This window comes from Squalius cephalus (genome assembly GCF_949319135.1).
Source record: "Squalius cephalus genome assembly, chromosome: 20".
NCBI classification, from domain to species: Eukaryota; Metazoa; Chordata; class Actinopteri; order Cypriniformes; family Leuciscidae; genus Squalius; species Squalius cephalus.
In genome coordinates, this window is record NC_137141.1 from 33,202,359 (window position 1) to 33,221,224 (window position 18,866).

At 35.8% G+C, this 18,866-nt stretch overlaps 1 protein-coding gene across 1 annotated transcript in view; it reads left to right on the top strand.

Moving 5' to 3' along the window:
• The window catches only part of plcb4a (phospholipase C, beta 4a), a 51,096-nt gene extending 40,507 nt beyond the window's left edge, over window positions 1–10,589 (top strand). Inside the window, exons 29-37 of the mRNA XM_079852526.1 lie at window positions 105–170; window positions 307–422; window positions 1,660–1,735; window positions 1,833–2,008; window positions 4,407–4,508; window positions 5,822–5,879; window positions 5,967–6,053; window positions 7,542–7,578; window positions 10,034–10,589. Coding sequence (XP_079708652.1) covers window positions 105–170; window positions 307–422; window positions 1,660–1,735; window positions 1,833–2,008; window positions 4,407–4,508; window positions 5,822–5,879; window positions 5,967–6,053; window positions 7,542–7,578; window positions 10,034–10,119 — 804 coding nt within the window. The 3' untranslated portion in view covers window positions 10,120–10,589. The remainder of the gene's footprint in view (window positions 1–104; window positions 171–306; window positions 423–1,659; window positions 1,736–1,832; window positions 2,009–4,406; window positions 4,509–5,821; window positions 5,880–5,966; window positions 6,054–7,541; window positions 7,579–10,033) is intronic.
• Window positions 10,590–18,866: the final 8,277 nt, after the last annotated feature.

An 18,866-nucleotide genomic window follows, 5' to 3' on the forward strand; every position in this document is an offset into this window, starting at 1 on the left:
CCAGACGGGTTTCGGGTCGGAAACAGAATAAAGCATTTGATTTGCATCGCTGAACTGTGAAATATGAAAAGTGCGACATTCATGTTTCCATAACCTCTCCGCAGACCTACATGAAACTAGTCAAGAAGCAGCAGAAGGAAGTGGAGGCTCTGAAGAAGAAGCATGCGAAGGTGACCAAAGGCTTTTGTTTCCTTGAGTTCATTGAATTGATTATGAACACTTTGCCGGAGTGTCACACACACTGAAGCCTGTAGGGCTGGAAAACTGACAGCACGGACACAAAGACAATCCTGCTTCCTATTTCAGGCACACGCTGCACTGCAGAGCTCCCACTGCGCTCAAGTGGACAGGATTGTTGCTCAACATGATAAAGAGAAGCAAGCGTTGGAGAAGCAACTCGAAAAAGGCTGCAAGAAAGTGAGGTGAATGTGATATTAGTTTTTCATTACACTTGTCTCTTCATACAGGTAGTCAAGTAGTTGATTATTCAATATCAAAGTCTCAGGTTTACAAAAAAAATTAAAAAATTGTTCACTTCAGGCACAGATATGAATGTGAATTTTCCTCGTGTCTGAATCAGTGTTTTGATGGGTTTCTGGATGTATGAAGTCAGTTCTGCAGGTGTAGAGAATCACATTAATTATCCACATGATGCTCAAACAAACACAATGCATTCAGGCATTAGTGTCCATTACATTGTATTATATTAATAATTAATTGTTCACAATTCATTATCTCTTAGCATTTATATAATCATAATAAAAAGGCATTCACTCATTCAACTCATTTTTCTTCTGAAATTTGGCATATTCAAATTTGGATGGATGGATGGATGGATGGATGGATGGATGGATGGATGGATGGATGGATGGATGCAGGGTTTGAAATGAACACTCGCCAAATGCGGATAAAAATCAACTGTATCGGGTAACGCTGTAAAATCACTAGACAATTTGGTGTGTTACTTCTTATGTTCACTCACTTTGCTGGAGAAGTTTGTGTAAGCCAAATCTGTGCAGATTTAGAGCAAATACTCGTGATTCATCATGATATATTAAATACAGCGTATTACGCAGAATCTGCTCATATCTGGATTACTTGAACACACACGTCACTACACAACAAATAACGGCACGCTTGCTCATTTGCATTGAAGCAATAGAGAAGATTAAAAAACATTTAATAGAAAAGATTACAACATTATTTTACAACATCCCTAATTTTATATATATATTTATGTTTTTATATATATATTGTTTTGTTTTGCTAGTAGAAGTTATGAATGGCCGGTAACTTAAAAATTATGAAGCCAAATTGGCCAGCAAGTGAAAAAGTAAATTTCAAACCCTGGATGGATGGATGGATGGATGGATGGAGAGAGAGAGAGAGATAAGATAGATAGATAAGATAGAGAGAGAGAGAGAGAGAGATAGACTGATTAAATTACATACTATATGGCAATAGTTACACTAAAATTGGAAGAATGTTTTTTAAAATAGTTGTTTATTTTTAGAGAAATACACGCTATCCAATTACATCTGAATCATTGTAGATCTACATGCGCTGACCCCTGTAAAACAAAGCCAGAACATTGTGAAGTATAACAGCTTCCTCTCAGTCATATTCTGAGTGCACGCTCTCATTGTTTGTTCTTCTCAGTGAAAGTTACAGCCTTGAAATGAGCAGAGACATCGAAAGACAAATTAAGACCGTAGCAACAAATCACAAATCCAAGGTATTGAGTTCAATTTCATTTGCTCCATTCACATTCCAGCTTCTTGTTTTACAATTTGAATATTACAACAAAATGTCGTTGTGTCGCTGTCCGCCAGGTGAAGGACGTGGTCGCGGCTCACGCGTCTGAATGGGCTGAGATGATCAAATGTCATTCGTCTGAAGAGCAGGCTGTGAGAGAGCAGCACGTGATCCAGCAGTGTGAGCAGCTCCGGAAGCTGATGTTACTGGAGCAGGACCAGCAAACACACACACTCACACTCGTCCATGAGAGGTGAGACAGAGAGAGGAGAACCGTACACAGTAATATTGTGAAATATTATTACAATTTAAAATAATGGTTTTTCCATAACATGAACTAACAATGAACAGTTGTATTTTTATACTAATATAAACAAAGATTAATAAATACTGTAACAAATGTATTGCTCATTGTTAATGTTAGTTCATATTTAGTACCTTATTTTTAAAGTGTTGCCCAATCCTTCAGAAAACATTCTAATATGTGGATTTTTTTTTTAAATCAATTTTGGAAACCGTTTATATTTTATTATATTATAATTTTTATAACCTGTGATACTTCTTTTAGGATTATTTGATGAATAAAAAGTTAAAAAAAAGAACAGCATTTATTTAATATAGAAATCTTTTGTAACAATATACACTAGCGTTCAAAAGTTTGGGGTCAGTCATTTTTCTTTCTTTTTTTTTTGAAAGAAATTATTACTTTTATTAATTTATATTGTCAGAATTCTATTTTGAATAAATAATTGAGAAAAATATCACAGGCAAAAATATTAATCAGCACAACTGTTTCCAACATTTATACTAAATCCTCATATTAGAATAATTTCTGGAGGATCATGTGACACTGAAGACTGGAGTAATGATGCTGAAAATTCAGCTTTGATCACAGGAATAAATTACATTTTACAATATACTAAAATAGAAAACCATTGTTTTAAATTATACTAATATTTCACAATATTACAGTTTTTTTCCCCTGTATTTTTGATCAAATAAACACAGGCTTGATGAGCATAAGAGACTTCTTCTTCAAAAACATTAAAAATAGTAATAGTTTCCAAACCTTTGACCGGTACAGTATATATATTTTTAATGTCATTCATCTATAAAAGCTGCACCTCAGTGCCACTTTTCAGCATAAAGCCCTGTGTCTTCAAATAACACCCACAAAATAATTTAACTAGGCACTATATGCGCGACTACACAAAAATATATAAATGGCATTGAAAGTTTTCACTCAAAACTAGTAAATTTCACAAATACTTCAAACATTCTGCAAATATCACTGATTTAAATTTGACTGAAAATAGTGTTCTTGTAAAAGATCCGCCAATAAACTTTTTAAAACTTTTTTTTTACAGTGTATTTGATTGTGACGTGCATTTAAATGAAGTCAGTGTCATTATTTTCTGGGCACGCGTTCCTCCTTTCTATGCAGATAGTGCGTGCCTGATTAACAGAGGACATCGCTGTGTGCCTGCTAATTGCAATTAACATCTGTGTACAGTTTCTATTGATCATGTCAGCATTGTGATGGATATATCCAGATGTGAAGTCAAGCACACCTTCAGCGTTTGTCGTCAGATCCGGCCTGTATTGTGGGGAATTGCTCCATGCGAAGTGTGAGCAGCACTAATTTTGTGGGCATGTTTGTGGCATTACCTGATTTGCATAATTCTGTTAGTGAATGGAGTGCTGAAACAATGCAGTCTATGCTTGTTAACCAGCACTATCAGTGGTGCAGTTCATTCTTACTGAATTCTCCCTTGTGTGCGTTTCTTATGGGCTTTTGTTCCATACGACGTGTGTGTGTGTGTGTGTATCTGTTCTTGCAGCTGCTGTTTTGTTCTCTGTGTTCTGATTGTGTATATTTTACATTAACTCCACAGAGTTATCAAGCGTTTATTATTGCAATTGCACTTTAAACTGCATATACTTTCCTCTTCTGTTGCACAGTGCAAACAAGATATATGCACACCATATGAGTCCTTTTATACTGCAATAACGCTCTCACAAATTAGATATTTTTGCTGAAATAAAAATAAAAATAGTTAATATATGTAATAACTATGTGATAATGTCTACTGTACTTATGTATAATTACATGTATTAAATACTTTATCTCATTTGATTATTTTCCTTTTTATTAGGAATTTGATGGACTCAAAGCAAAACATCAATTACAAATAACGGTAACACTTTACCAAAAATAAAAATACTTCAAAAGCATTTATTAACCTTAATTAATGTTCATTTCAACATTTACTAATACATGATTGAAATCAAAAGTTGTATCTCTTCATTTGATTTAATAAACCTGAGCTAACATGAAGTCACAACGAACAGTTGTATTTTATACTAACATAATCAAAGATTAATAAACACTGTAACAAATGTATTGCTCATTGTTAATTTTAGTTAATAGTTAGGACCTTATTTTAAAGTGTTACTCGAATAAAAAAATTAATCTCACATTGAGTTCATAACAAATTACTAAACATATGTACAAAACTTGCATGGGACACTTTCTTTTTTAACATCTGAAGTGGTTGACATTTATAAATATATAATCGTATAAAACACCCCTACTTTTAACATTGAAGAGCAAACTATATAATGGAATGATTTTCCGTCTCCTCTTCCAGACAGAGTAAAGAGCTGCGAACCAACCAGGCGAAGACCTCAATGGAGAGCAGCAAAGCCATCAGTCAAGACAGAAGCATAAAGAACAAGGCTGAGCGTGAACGGTAATAACAACCGCTTCTCTTTACAGATCACACCACCAGCGTTACCTCAGCTGCTCTTTCCTTTGTGCTTTGCCTGTTTTTTGAGACATTGCTATTACAATGTAATGACCAAACAGAACCATCTTGTGCAATTTCATCCATATAATTTGGGAAAACACCATCTAGAACTATTATTCTATTCTTCTGTGATTGCGTCAGTGATGTTCTGTTCACTAGTTTCCACCATTCCACCTTTCTTGTTATTCTCTCCAAATTTGACCGTACAGTACATGCGTCATTCAGGAAAATGAACCCCATCTCCACAATGCTTCGATATGTTGACATTAAACTGTTCTTAAACTTTTTTTAGTTTTTTTTTTTTTTAGGTAAACCAAATGTTTTTGCACCGTAATGAACTTCTACAAATTTACGACAACAACAACAACAAAAAAGCCTCATATCAACAATCTATAGACCAAACTTCACAAAATGTGACCCTGGACCACAAAACCAGTCACATGGGTGAATTTTTTAGAAATTGAGATTTATACTTACATTTATGCATTTGGCAGACACTTTTATCCAAAGCTACTTACATTGCATTTCAAGATACACATTAACATTCGTATCAGTTCTTGCTTTCCCTGGGAATCAAACCCATGATCTTGTTAGTGCAAGCGCCAACACTCTACTGTTTGAGCTGCAGGAAAGTCTTCACATGAAAGCTGAATAAATACGCTCTCCATTGATGTATGGTTTGTTAGGATAGGACAATATTTGGCCGAGATACAACTATTGAACATCTGGAATCTGAGGGTACAAAAAAATCGAAACACTGAGAAAATCTCCTTTAAAGTTGTGCATTTATGTTCTCGATTGTGCTGCATTCACTCACAGAAATAAATGTTTTATATATTTACGGTAGAAAATGTACTAAATATCTTCATGGAACATGATCTTTACTTAATATCCTAATGATTTTTGGCATAAAAGAAAAATCGATAATTTTGACCCATACAATGTATTGTTGGCTATTGGCACAAATATACCCGTGCGACTCGAGTTGTTAACCAGGGTCACAAATGTGGTTTTCATAGCCTTTTGACTTTAGCACACCAATAAATTGAAAACACCATGAGGAACTGAGGGTGTGTTTTGGGAAAGCTTAGGTATATTATAATGAAACTTGGTAGTCATCATTGTCATCATCCACTTAGGGTGTGCACAAACGTTTAAGCCAGTGCCACCTAATGGTCAAAAGTTCTAACTTATAAGCAATAATCTACTTCTAGGCTTTAAAAGTGTCCATAACTCCACTGATATTGTTTCTGCAGGAGAGTTCGAGAGCTCAACAGCACGAACACCAGGAAGTTTCTTACAGAAAGAAAGAGGGTAATGATTCTAATCTTGTTCAGATGTGTGTTTTTTGCCGAATGCATGTTTCTAATTATGTAAATGAACATGGGCGTTGATTGACAGCTCGCCATGAAACAGTCCAAAGAGAGCGAGCAGCTCCAGGCGGCTCAGCGTGAACAACTCGAGAGGCTGGAGAAACACAACGAGGAGGTATTTCAGTGTTTGGGTCGTTCCTGCTGCGCTGTACCATTTCAACTCTGAAACCTCCACGTAATGAATGTCCTTCTGTAATTAAGGATGTATTTCCATATAAAGATATAGCAGACGTTCAGAAGCGCCCAGACTTCTCTTTCATATTTTTAATCTATTGAAATGTTGATTTGATCAAACAGGATAAATGTTTTAGAGGCGCAAAACAGTTAAGCAACATCACGATACACCACTGAATTCATTGATCCTTAATGATGGTGATTTCCCAGCAAAATGATGTCACTTCCTTGAAGATGATGTCATTAAGGATGTTAATTGATGTTTTTATTTTTACAAAAGACTGAGGATGGAAAGTGATATAGGGAAACAGAAATACATATATAAACTGATTACCCTGTAAAGCCTGATATAAGAAATGAAAAAGTTTATTGACACTTTAGAGAATATATTTTTTTTTAAATCTTTAAGTATGCATATGTGTTTTTGTTGGGTATCATATTTGATAAATCAGGCTTTTATGGCTCATATAGTATGATATAGTGAAAATATGGAAGAAAAAAACATTTTTATTCAGAGGCACAAACTGAGCAGAAAATAGGCAATTTGGTGCAGATGCTGATATATTTATATGGACAAAAAGTTAGATCAAATTCATGTAATGTAAATCAATGAGATCTTTATAAGAGTATAACAGACCACTGACATCAAATGCATATTAATATCAGTCATCCCTTGATATCTGCCAATAATGTCTCAGTAAGATGAGTTTAATTTAAATTAATTAAAATTTAAATACATTTTATTAATTAATTAATTTTTAATTTAAATGCTTATAGTTTTATGAAAATCTCTGTAGTTTTAAAACATATAATGCAATGCAATACAGTGATGATTGAGAGATGAACAGATAAACCTTCCTCAAAAGCCTGATGATCATATTTGAGTCTCACATTTGAACATGATTTTACTAAAAAATAATATAAGGACAATCAAGTAAACTGAAATGTCTTCAGTCCAGTAAGTGTTGATCTTGAAATATCAGTAACAATATTTAAGTTATTCTTATATTGACTTGATAAAATCAGTGCAGATTTAACAGCAAAAAGACGAAGCTGAAGGTGGATCAATTTGACGCTAAAAGACTTTTACTTGCTAAAAAAGTATAAACTATCAATCCGAGGACAGAAAGCATGTCATAGATCAAGTGTAACAGGGTTTTTTTTTTAGCAAAAAATGTGTCATGCTGATCATTTAGATTTTTTTTTAAATGGAAAAAAAGAAATATTAGGAATATTTCTAAATCCTAATAAATTTCTAATATGGTTTTGTTCTGAAATGATTGGATAAAAATATTTTTAAAGCTATATATATTAGTGTGGCATGACAATATAATGCATAGCAGGAATGACCCGTTTGATGATGCATGAAACTGTCATGTGGATGTAATATATCACTCACCATGAATTTTTATTTTGCTCTTTTATTTAGCTGTTGAACTCGTGCTATGCAAAATCACAATGCCAAGGTAGGACTTTTCTCTCTTAAATCAATTTTACAACGCCTCCCCTTTCCCATGATTCTTTCATTTCTCCCCGTATGGAAGTCCAGTCCATCACATGTGTGAGTTATTGCTCGTCCTCCACACGTTCACAGACTACTGAGCAGACAGACGCGGTCGAGCCGTTCCTCATGGGTTCTCTGTTTATTTTGCCCGTCAGGACGCTTGCAGTCATCTGGAGATGTCAGTGCGTGTTCATGCTATAAACAACTGTGGAAAAAGTGGATTGAATACTGAATTTTGCCTCTTGTACCTCAAAAGTGAAACTTCTCTCCTCAGTTAGTCACTGTCATGCCTTTTGACTTTCTTTGTTCTGAGTTCACTCAGTTCTGTCAAGATCCAAGAAGGACAAAATAACCCCAAATGTTCACCTTTTGGGTTTCACTGAAGAAAGTATTTTTGCCTTGTTTTCCAGTACAAATACCTAAACATTCTTAAAGCAAGATATATTTACTTGAATAGCAAAGTCATTTAAAGGGGTGGTTGATTATGATTTGACTTTTCTAACTTTAGTTAGTGTGTAATGTTGCTGTTTGAGCTTAATAAACAACATCTGAAAAGTTACGACGCTCAAAGTTCAAAGCAAAGGGAGATATTTGCTTTTAAAGAAATCGCTTTTTAAGGACTACAACAAACGGCTGGTAGAGACTACACGACATTCCTCCCGGGTTAGTGACATCACAAACCCTAGAATTTACATAAACCTGGAACACGATTTATAGATTATCAAGACAGAATATGCTAATCAATGACTAGAAGATAACTACACATCAGCTTCATAAATTTATCAACTAACCATTCAGAAATGTCCTGTTGCTTCTACATGTTGTCACTTCTTCTTGAGTCCCTCCATTATTGTCTGACTCCAGTTTGAACATAAAAGGCTAACATTTTTTGAAATTTTCAGTGTGTGTCTGTGTGAGGTAAAAGGACACAAGCTCTTGAAGCTCCGCCCCCTGTGCCCGGGAGCTGCAGCTCATTTGCATTTAAAGGAACAGACACAAAACGGTGCGTTTTTGCTCACCCTCAAAAAGTGACAATTTTAACATGCTATATAAAAATATCTGTGGAGTATTTTGAGCTAAAACCTCACACACACACTCTGGGGACATCAGAGACTTATTTTGCATATTGTGAAAACGGCATTATACCACCCCTTTAAGAGATGAAGTATTGTTTTCTGAAAAATGTACCAAAATGAAGCGAGTTTTTGATTAAAACAAGAAAAGAATATCCGCCAATAGGGTCATAAAAATAAACTTAATTCAAGATATTGAATAATATAATATTTTTCTTGACATACAAGACTTGTCACATGACTACTCAAGTAAATGTATCTTGATTCAAGAATGTTTAGATATTTGCACTGGAAAACAAGACAAAAATATATAGATTTTTGCGCAATGCATGAACTATTTCTTTGACATGTTTCACATTGCAAATGTTCACAGCTCAAGACTGAGGTTGTGCATCTTAAATGTTTTTGTCTGCTGGAGGATTGATTCTTTTGCTGTTGATTTAAATGCAGTGCATAAATTAGTTGATTTTCCATCCACTTCATCTACTACAATCACCAGAGGAAACGCTGAACGTCACTTTCCATTTCCACTGATGGCTGGTGCAGAGTCCTATAATACGCTTCCCGACCAGCCTAATCTAACTAAAACACAGGACATGTCATGTGACCAACTTCAAAATGTTGTTTGTGAGCTTGCTATATCCTCCATACTTAACAGTTTGTTCCCCAGCGCGCATCTCATGTTGAGAAGATGTCATTCAATAAACAGGATTTGTGAAATCCAGGGCTTTTTATAACCCGGGTCTCTCTCGATAGCATTATCTCTAGAGTCCGGCACTGTAATTCCACATTAAAGAGAGCCTATCATGCCTTTTCTCCATGTTCATCTCTCTTTAGTGTGTAATGTTGCTGTTTGAGCATGAAAAAGCTCCAGTTCTTCTCTATATCAGTGTCAGTGTTTCTGAACTCCCTGAAACGCCTCTATTGTAGTCTTGAGTTTCTTCCGGGAACGAACACGCCACAATATTCCTCATTTAAATAATTAATACGCAGAATAAAGGGGCGGGGCCTGGTTGAGGTAGTTAGTAGTGTGTTAAACTGGCGGTTATGGTAAGGGGCGGGACATTTCCCAAACACACTCAAAGCGCTCGACCAATCACAACACACTGATCCAGCCGACCAATCAGAGCACAGTGTGCTTTTCAGAAGGAGGGGCTTCATAGAGACAGGAACTAAACAGAGCGTTACTGACAGACTGGGAAGAGAGGAGCCGCAACAATGGAGAATATGAGGAAAATAATCAACATTTAAGCAGGAAAACCTGTTCTAGTAGAGCCTAAAAACATCAAAACTTTGTAAAAGGGCATAACATGGCTTTTTTAATGTACTTCACTGTCATTACAGGCCAAAGAGACTCAGTACATGAGGACACAAGAGAGGACAGATTGACGACCAATCAAACTCACGGCTCATTTGAGGTCACACAGTGAGAACGCACCCGTAAACGCACTTTTTCGCTCTTAAATGCACATAGAATTTGTTTTAGTGATGTCTGCTTCATATTTATTTACATTTTATGAATGTTGAAATATTAATGAATATTGTGTGTGAGCAAACAGATGCTTTATGATTTGTCGGTGACGAGGTAAACTTAGCATTTGATTTTGATCTTTGCTTTACAATAGCTTTTAAGGTCAACATGAAATTAAAATCGACTATATTTATTTTTTAAAGAGACATTCCTGGTATTATTGTGAATGATTCACCAGTGCTTATTATTATAAAGAATAAAAGTCTTTTACAAAATATAATAACTTGGATTAACCCTGGTTGTAAACCTGTGATAGCTATTCTGGTACAGAACCGCAACTTTTTACCACACAATCAATTTATTTTTGTATATTCAGAAATATATTTTGTAAATATGCCATTACCTGAGTAAATTTAATTGTGAATGCTTTTTCATGTTGATTTTAAATATCCTCTACAGTGGAATATATCTGTAAATTATAAACAGCAACATATAAATGATGTATTTGAGACTTTTGAAATAACACTGTTTTTCATACTGATATATTATAAAGATCATGCAAAATACTTGTACATGTGTTGCATTGATAGAAAATCTATTTTAACATAATGTAATTTTACTGGTAGACTTTGTGTTTTCATCCTTAATGTTCTTTCTTCAACATTTTGAAATGCTTGTGATGTTCCCTATTTTTTAATGTCTTTGGATAAAATCCATCTGCTCAATGACTTCATTAAGTTCAAGGTTCATTACAGATGAAGCTCTGCTGATTACCACAGAAACAAAAATTGTATAATAGTACAATAGTAAATGATTTTCTCACACTAGTCTCATCTTAGACAGAGTTAAGATATGTTTAAATTTATGCAAATGAAGAGTGACTTTGGGAGAGACAACCAATAGAAGTGAAAGCACTGCCAGTCGCTGCATAAAATGCTTAATATTAAACGAGAAACAGCAAGTGTTCTTCGCCATCGCGGCTGTTTATCTGTGGTGAAAGTTCAAGCGCCGGTCTATCTGTGTTCGTGAAACTATTCAGTCTCGGAGTGAGCACAGCGAGAACAACCGTACTGTAAGGCCTGCCCAATCGGTCCGGCATCAGTTTCCTATAAGCGGGTGAAGGTTTACTGCATGGTACTGTCTTTCCACGTGGCAAAGTAATTTGATTCCAATTAAGCTTTTATCTGACTCCATTTTAGCTTTTATCTGACTCCATTTTAGCTTTTATCTGACTCCATTTTATCACAACCTCGAATTTACGTTGGAATGCCAATTTGTTATTGGTCATTTATATAATAGTTTAGCAATACATTTGATTCTTCTATTTAACTCTTTACTCTTATTAATCGTTCATTCGGGTCCCAAAGTCGCACAGGGTCCTCACACCGGCCGTTAATATTACGAGGTCACAAACTCGCCAGCTTCGGGTCACTAAACAATATATGGAATCGGTAATTGGCTGATACCTTAGACGATCGCATTCACGCTTACACAATCAAAGATATTTGTGTATAGCCCCCTCGGTTGTACACACTTGAATTCAAGTTTGGTAACACTTTATAATAGCGTTCAGTTGTAAGTCATTTATAAGTGGTTAGTTAATGATGAACTAATCATTTACAAAACATTCATAAATGATTAGCAAGTGATATACAAACATTTTATGTATGTTTTGAAAATTCCGTTACAAGTCATTTACAAGTGATTAGTAAATGATTAACTAATCATTTACGAGACATGATTATGCATTCATAAATGATTAGCCTAATAATTGATATGTTCATTATTTTATTTATTATTTTGTAGATTTAGTTATAAGTCATTTACATTTGATTAGTTAATGATTAACTATTAATTGTTACTTTTTTAAATGTTTTGCTCACATCAGGTGCAGTGGTTAAAGACTCCATGTGTTTCAGAGAAGACAGCTGTCTATACCCTCACCAGTCAGCACTTACACTGCAGTACACACTACAGTGTTCAACTGTTATAGATGTGTAGACGCATGAATAAATCATTTACAACACTTTCTGCATCCCCTAATCTAAAGTGTAAACTATTCATCACTTGTAAATGTGTTACACATCATTCGTAGATACGATTCGTTGATCTTATGCCTTATTGATTCTTGAAGTGGTAATCTATGAATGATGTGTAACACGTGATGAATAGTTTACTGGTACACTTTAGATTAGGGGATGCAGAAAGTGCTGTAAATGATTTATTAATGCGTTTACACATCATTGTGTTGAACACTATTACTTATCTGTTACAAATGGTCTGTACCATAGACTGTAAAAAAATATGGACGACGCCCCTTCGCTCTCTTCCATTGGTGAGAACTGAAGCCGCCAGTGTCCCGAGATGGCGCTGACATCTTGGGGTTTGAGTCTGCGCTGTCGTGAGCAGGAAGTAAAGCCGTGAAATCAAGGCCCCGCCCTCACTCTCAGTGTGAAATAATTAATTATAGAAATTTAGATATTAAATTTAAAGCTCCAATCTCCTCAGTCCTCCGAAGATCCCGAAAAAAAGTCTGTTGGTGCTTCAGTGACTTCTTCGCTCAGAGAACCTGTCAATCACAGCTGTCAATCATGACGTCACACCACCGTTTTTATAGCATCAAATAACTAACTAAAAACAAACTTATTTTAAAAACAAACACTTGAATTTACATCAACGTGATAAAAACTACAATAAATGACAGAAACCACCTTCGGAAAAAAGATATTTGAAGTGTAATTAAATTGTTTAGTTGGTCCTGTTGAATAACACGGGGAGGCGGGGTTTATGACCTATACTAGGACCAGTCACCGGGGGGCGAACGAGACGTTTTGGCTTCACTTTTCAGGGCTTGTGCGGCACGCTTGATCTGTACGTGTATACAAGGCATTTACAACACTTTCTGCACCCTCTAATTGCTACATACAAAAAAAAACAATTTATTAAACATTTATGAAACGCATATTTTAATCATTAACTAATCAATTGTAAATTACTTATAACTGAATATACAAAACATACATACAATAATTAACATATCACTTATTAATCATTTATGAACGCATAGTCATGTTTCGTAAATAATTAGCTAATCATTTACTAATCACTTGTAAATGACTTGTAATGGAATTTACAAAATTTTGTAAATGATTAGTTCATCATTAACTAACCACTCATAAATGACTTACAACTGAACGTTATTATAAAGTGTTACCGGTTTGGTCATGCCATGATTTCCCACGTACACTTGACTAAAGTAACATTACATTGAAAAGGTAAGACTCACCCTATTTAGCAGTTTGCTGTCCTAAACGGAAACCGAGTACACTTGAATTAGTGCCAAATATTAGCTGGAACTCTAAAATCGCAGTTGGTGTGCCCTATGATCAACTCAAAACTGGAATCTAGTCTGTTACTAATCTGACGCAGATTTGCGGTAACAATGGATACAACGTAATCTACTAAAGTAAATAATTAAAGTAAAAAAAAACGTAACAATTTATTATGTCAGGTAAATGTATCATGCCAAATTCATAATCAGTTCAAAGATAATCAATACAATAACATCAAATGCTCAGAGATAAAGAGTAAAAGATGTACCTGACTCAAGAAATACATGATGCTGAGTGTCTGAAAGACACTTAGCATTATGGGCCGATCTCATTACAAATCGCCCTGAGCCTCTTGTTGCATTTCTTTCAGTACTCAGACTGAGACAGAAACGTCTTTCACATGGAAACATTTGCTAACAATGGGAATTTGCATTGAGTTTACACCTTTTGAGAGCAGAATGCCATTTGCCTGTTAGACAAACCCTCCTTTGTGTGCAAGTTATCTCTAAACTCTTAAAAACTTTATTACCTTTTTGGTTAACTATTTTGGGAATGAGACCTTTGTACCAGTCGCACTGAGACATTTCAAATGATACCAAACATGTGTAATACTGTATGATAATTATTCACATTAAACCATATAGATTCTTGGGTGAATTTTGGTGATCTCAGCATGAGAGAGGAGGAGTGGGGGAAGAGGGAAAGAGATGTTATATTAGGATTATTCTGAGGTGAGACTTGCGTCTCGAATGGTGATGCTAACTTCACAAGAGAGAGTTAAAATGTTAATTTTTCTTTGTTTTCTCAGAGAGTTGCCCTCTCTTCCAGTTTTTTCAGTCTTACAGTATGAACACAGAGATATACCATAAATAATAGGAAAGTTACTGACCTCTAAAATAGCTTCTCCTCCATCGTACAGACGACACTCTACAATGTAGTGACGGATCACGTGCTCTAGTGACTTCACTACGATTGGTTGTCGCTCCTGAAAGTTGCTAGCCTGGATGCCAGCTGAACTTAGCCCCGCCCACAACGTTTGAGGTTGGGAAGTTCGGTCTGGACTTGATCCGTTGTGGAGCAACTATGCTCGAACCAGAGCTGTTCGGACCAATCAAATTGTCAGGGCGGACTTTATACGATGATGGACAGATGATCAACAGTAACGTCGTAATCATCCACGTCACCAACGAGCACTTGGGTTGAATTTGTTTACAACAAAGATGGCTGCCGCTGGAGAATTGAGATGTGTAGATTCCACCATCGAGTCTGTTATAGAAGATATCGACAGCGCATTAATTTTAAAAGAGGAACAGAGAACCGCGATCAAGGCATTTGTCGAACAGATAGATGAATGAAGAACATACGTCACTTACTCCGTTGCTCTGATTGGTTGTAGGTCTATCCAATTGAGTGCAAAGTCATTTTCTTTCCTGGTTTGGTTGAAACGCTCCATAATCACAGCCCAATGGAGCAGATCAGACTCACATTCTGACTAGAATCTGAGTATGACGACTTAAGGCTAGGAAGTTGCTCTACATTTGCATAAATCAACGTTTCCCTGGTGCCGCTGTAATGAGAAATCGAGTCCCCCAAGGAATTGTGTCTCCTTTAGGACCCAGGCGGTAATGCCTGATCAAAAGTTATCGTGATGTTTTGACTAATTATAACCTATTTAAATATTGCATGATGTTCATTAAACAAGCAAGATGCTTGAAATATAAAATGAATGCCTATGCATAAGACAAACACAAAATGTATTTTTTTTATAAGGATAAGGATTGTTGCAACATACTATGTTCTGTAAAAGTAATTTAAAATTAATTTTACACTAATAGTAATGTGGTATAGTATATAATAATAGGCTACTATAATACATTTAATAAATTAATTGTCATGCTAAGTACACACAAACATCATTAATTTGAAAGATGTAATTGGGAACTATGTTGGAAGCAAAAAACATGCCTAATATAATCTAAGATAAGATAGCAGGCTAAGATATACTAGTACATAAGCTAACTAAAAAACAGAAGGAATGAGAAATGCTTGATGTCACAACCTATAGCTTTAGTTATATGCTAGTATATGAACCATGTAATTTAAAAGACATTAGTGGTCATTATAACGCATTTTAAACTATATAAATCAAAACGTGATTTTGCAGGAATGTTAATCTGGCGCTAAAAATACTACCCATAAAAGTCCGTTGAACCAATGGGATCACTCAGGGTCCTAAAGGAGACCCGATTCCCGGTGGGACTCGATTTCTCACCCCACCGCCAGAAATCGGTAGCTCTCCATTGAAATTGCACGTCCTGATTTTGCAGAGCTAGACGTGATCCTGGGTCAACATATTTTGTTGATCCTGTTCGGAAAATGTAGTCTTAACCCTACCCTTACCCCTAAACCTAACCCTAGCCATAACTTCTCCCTAAAATCAGAGGGAAATGATGGTGAAAAACACTGATGTAGAAGCTCCTAACCCTGGTTGTAACCCTAAACTTGACATAAACTCGTCCCTCAAATCTGATTTGTTGATTGAAATGTTGTTTCTGGATGTTGATCCAGGATCATGTTTTACTTGGTGAAATCCGGTTGTTTGTTGAAATGAATGGGATCATGTGAATGCAGCTTAACAAATCATGAGCTTAATGAGACTTAACGCATATAATGTTTATTTTATGCATATTTTTTCATATTGCAGTGTTTTCCCTCATAGTCGTACGTCTATCTCTGTAAGTGCATTACTGCAAATATGACTTTTGTTTCTTTGTCAAACTGAGGGATGATTTTAAAACGATTATCTGTGGGAGTCAGCAGCATGTCAGAGATGCATAGCATTGAACACGGAAAATTGCTTTTAATATGATTGTTTGTAATACTTTCTTGACACTAAAAGCAAGCTGTTGGTATTTACGAAGCGTATCATCATTGTTTATAGGCTATCCTTTGTATTCCACATTATGAATTCAATTACCGACACCACTGCAGGAAATGAAAAGTCAAAAGCATCGCTGGCACTGACCGACGTGTTTCATTTGAAACTGCGACGATGATCGAATGAATCAGGACTATTGCTTCTTTAAAAGCGGGCGATTGCATGCGGTTTCATCATTCACACGGGTTCAAATGTCTGCTGACCCCTTCACATAAAACACACTGAGACAAACGATCCCGAATGAAACAGTGAAACGTCTCCTCACAAAGGAAATCACACGAGGGCTGTGTCGAACATGTAAGAGATTTCTATCTTGCATAAAGTCAGGTTCACATTGCAGGAAGATTGTCATGTAAAGTGAGCATGCAAAGATTGCTGTGGTTTTCCGCTCTCACTCATTCTTATTCTCAATCAGTGTTGGTTGCCGTCGTGTGCCGTAACAAACACACACTTGCATGCATGAGCAGTCAACATGCTATAACACACACTGACTCATGTTGTGTTTTCTGTCTCTGAATTAGTCGTCCAATCGTTGAAGCAGATTATGAGTTAATTGAGTGAAAATTCAAAGCCGATGTGTTTATGATATCTCTGTGTTGGAACAGCTGCTTTTATGATTCATTTTCCTCCCACTGAAATCTGCATGAATACATGCGACTTAAGGAATAACAGCTGCACTGCGCTTGAAGCAATATTCCTGCTTATTTGCGATCTAATGACTATATAAAACTAGGGGTGTGTTATTTTATGCAAGGTTGGTAAGTGCAAGAATGCCATTCTGAACAAATGAGTGAAGTTAGTGTTAAGAATCACAGCTGATATTACCTTTGCTTCATTTGTCTGTAAATGCATGTGCACATTTTGGCTCATTCAGGTACTGACAATTTGCATTTAGTGCTTAATATACATGCAGAAATAATAAGATAAATATGCTACTTTAAACATTGGCTACAGTATATGGATCAAATTCATTACATTGGTGATGTATAAACATGAGTTCATCCACTTGGACATTTTAATGTTCTTAGAATATTAAAATATATGTTAAAAAATGGTGAAATTTTGGTGAAATTAAACTTTAAATGACGTCCTATCACAATAGTTCACAAGTTCTTAGAATGTTAAAAATAAATGTTCCAACAATATTGCATGTTGGGTGAAAATAATGTTAGTAGTTCTGTAACCTTATAACAATTTTATAATCATGGCAAGAAATCTGGACATTTTAACGATTTCAAAACAATGTTCCCACAACCAAAATGGAATGTTTGGAAAATGTTTTTATAACCTAAATATGTAACCTAGATAGTATCACACTAAAAGACAACTTTTGCAGCTCAACTAACATTTCTTTTTTTTTTTACTTTTTACAAATAAACTCATGCTTTAACAAAAAAATACAAGCTTTAAATGTCTGCTTTTAAACTCTCCTGGTTAATTGCATGGTGGACCTCCATTATAACGTTCACATTTAGCTATGAGACTGTTATTTCTGTCAATGTTCTCTGAACTTTAAAAACACCCCAAAACTTTTTTTCTTTATGCAAACATTTAACATCTAAATCAATCGGTAACATTTAAAAACTGTTAGATGAATGTCCAACTAAAACATTTCAGAAAAATAACCTTCCACGAATGGTGTACACAGTAAATATTGTTTTTGAGCTAATGTTTTGAGAAGAACATTATAGCTACAGTAGTGTTCATGTTAGCTGGGAGGTTTGTGGATTTAAAGGGATATTTCACTGCTGGAAAGATGAATGTGTATTTAAATTGGGTCATTTATGTAGTAGAAATGTGAAATTATTTTAGAAGTTGGTGCCTTCTAGACTGAGAAAAGCCAGAAAATGTATTTTTGGCTCATGAATGCACTTGCTTCGCTGCTCTACGAGGCCACTCCCAAGCCACGCCTACCAGTTACAGAGGGCAGTATCAGGAGAAATGATACAGCTATGCTACCAGTGGACTCGAAACTGAAAAGACGCTGTTTTATCGTGAGATCCCCCTATTGGCGGGTTGAAGACATTGGAGCGGTTTGTTTGGGCAGGTGTGAATCCAGCAATCGCACTCGGGAGCGCACCAAAAGCGGACCAAACAAGCGTACCGAGACCTCCTCGAAGAGGAACTCTGAGGAAACGAACTCTGGAGCGGTTCGTTTGTGGTGAGAACGTGATCTGAACAGAACCAACTGCCAAAGAACTGCGCATTTTTGGACTAAACCAGTTGCCGTAGTCCGCTGCGCTGTGCATTATGGGATGAGGAGAAATGTCTGTTGACAGTCTGCAGTTTAAGCATGGCAGCTCGCGGTCAAACTTGGAGTTGTGAGGAGGTGCGGAGCCTGATAGAAATTATTAACGTTATTTTCGAGCCGCATCCTCGCTTCATTCTCAAATATTATTGTTTGTCTAAAGTGGTGTAGACAAACTATATAATAAA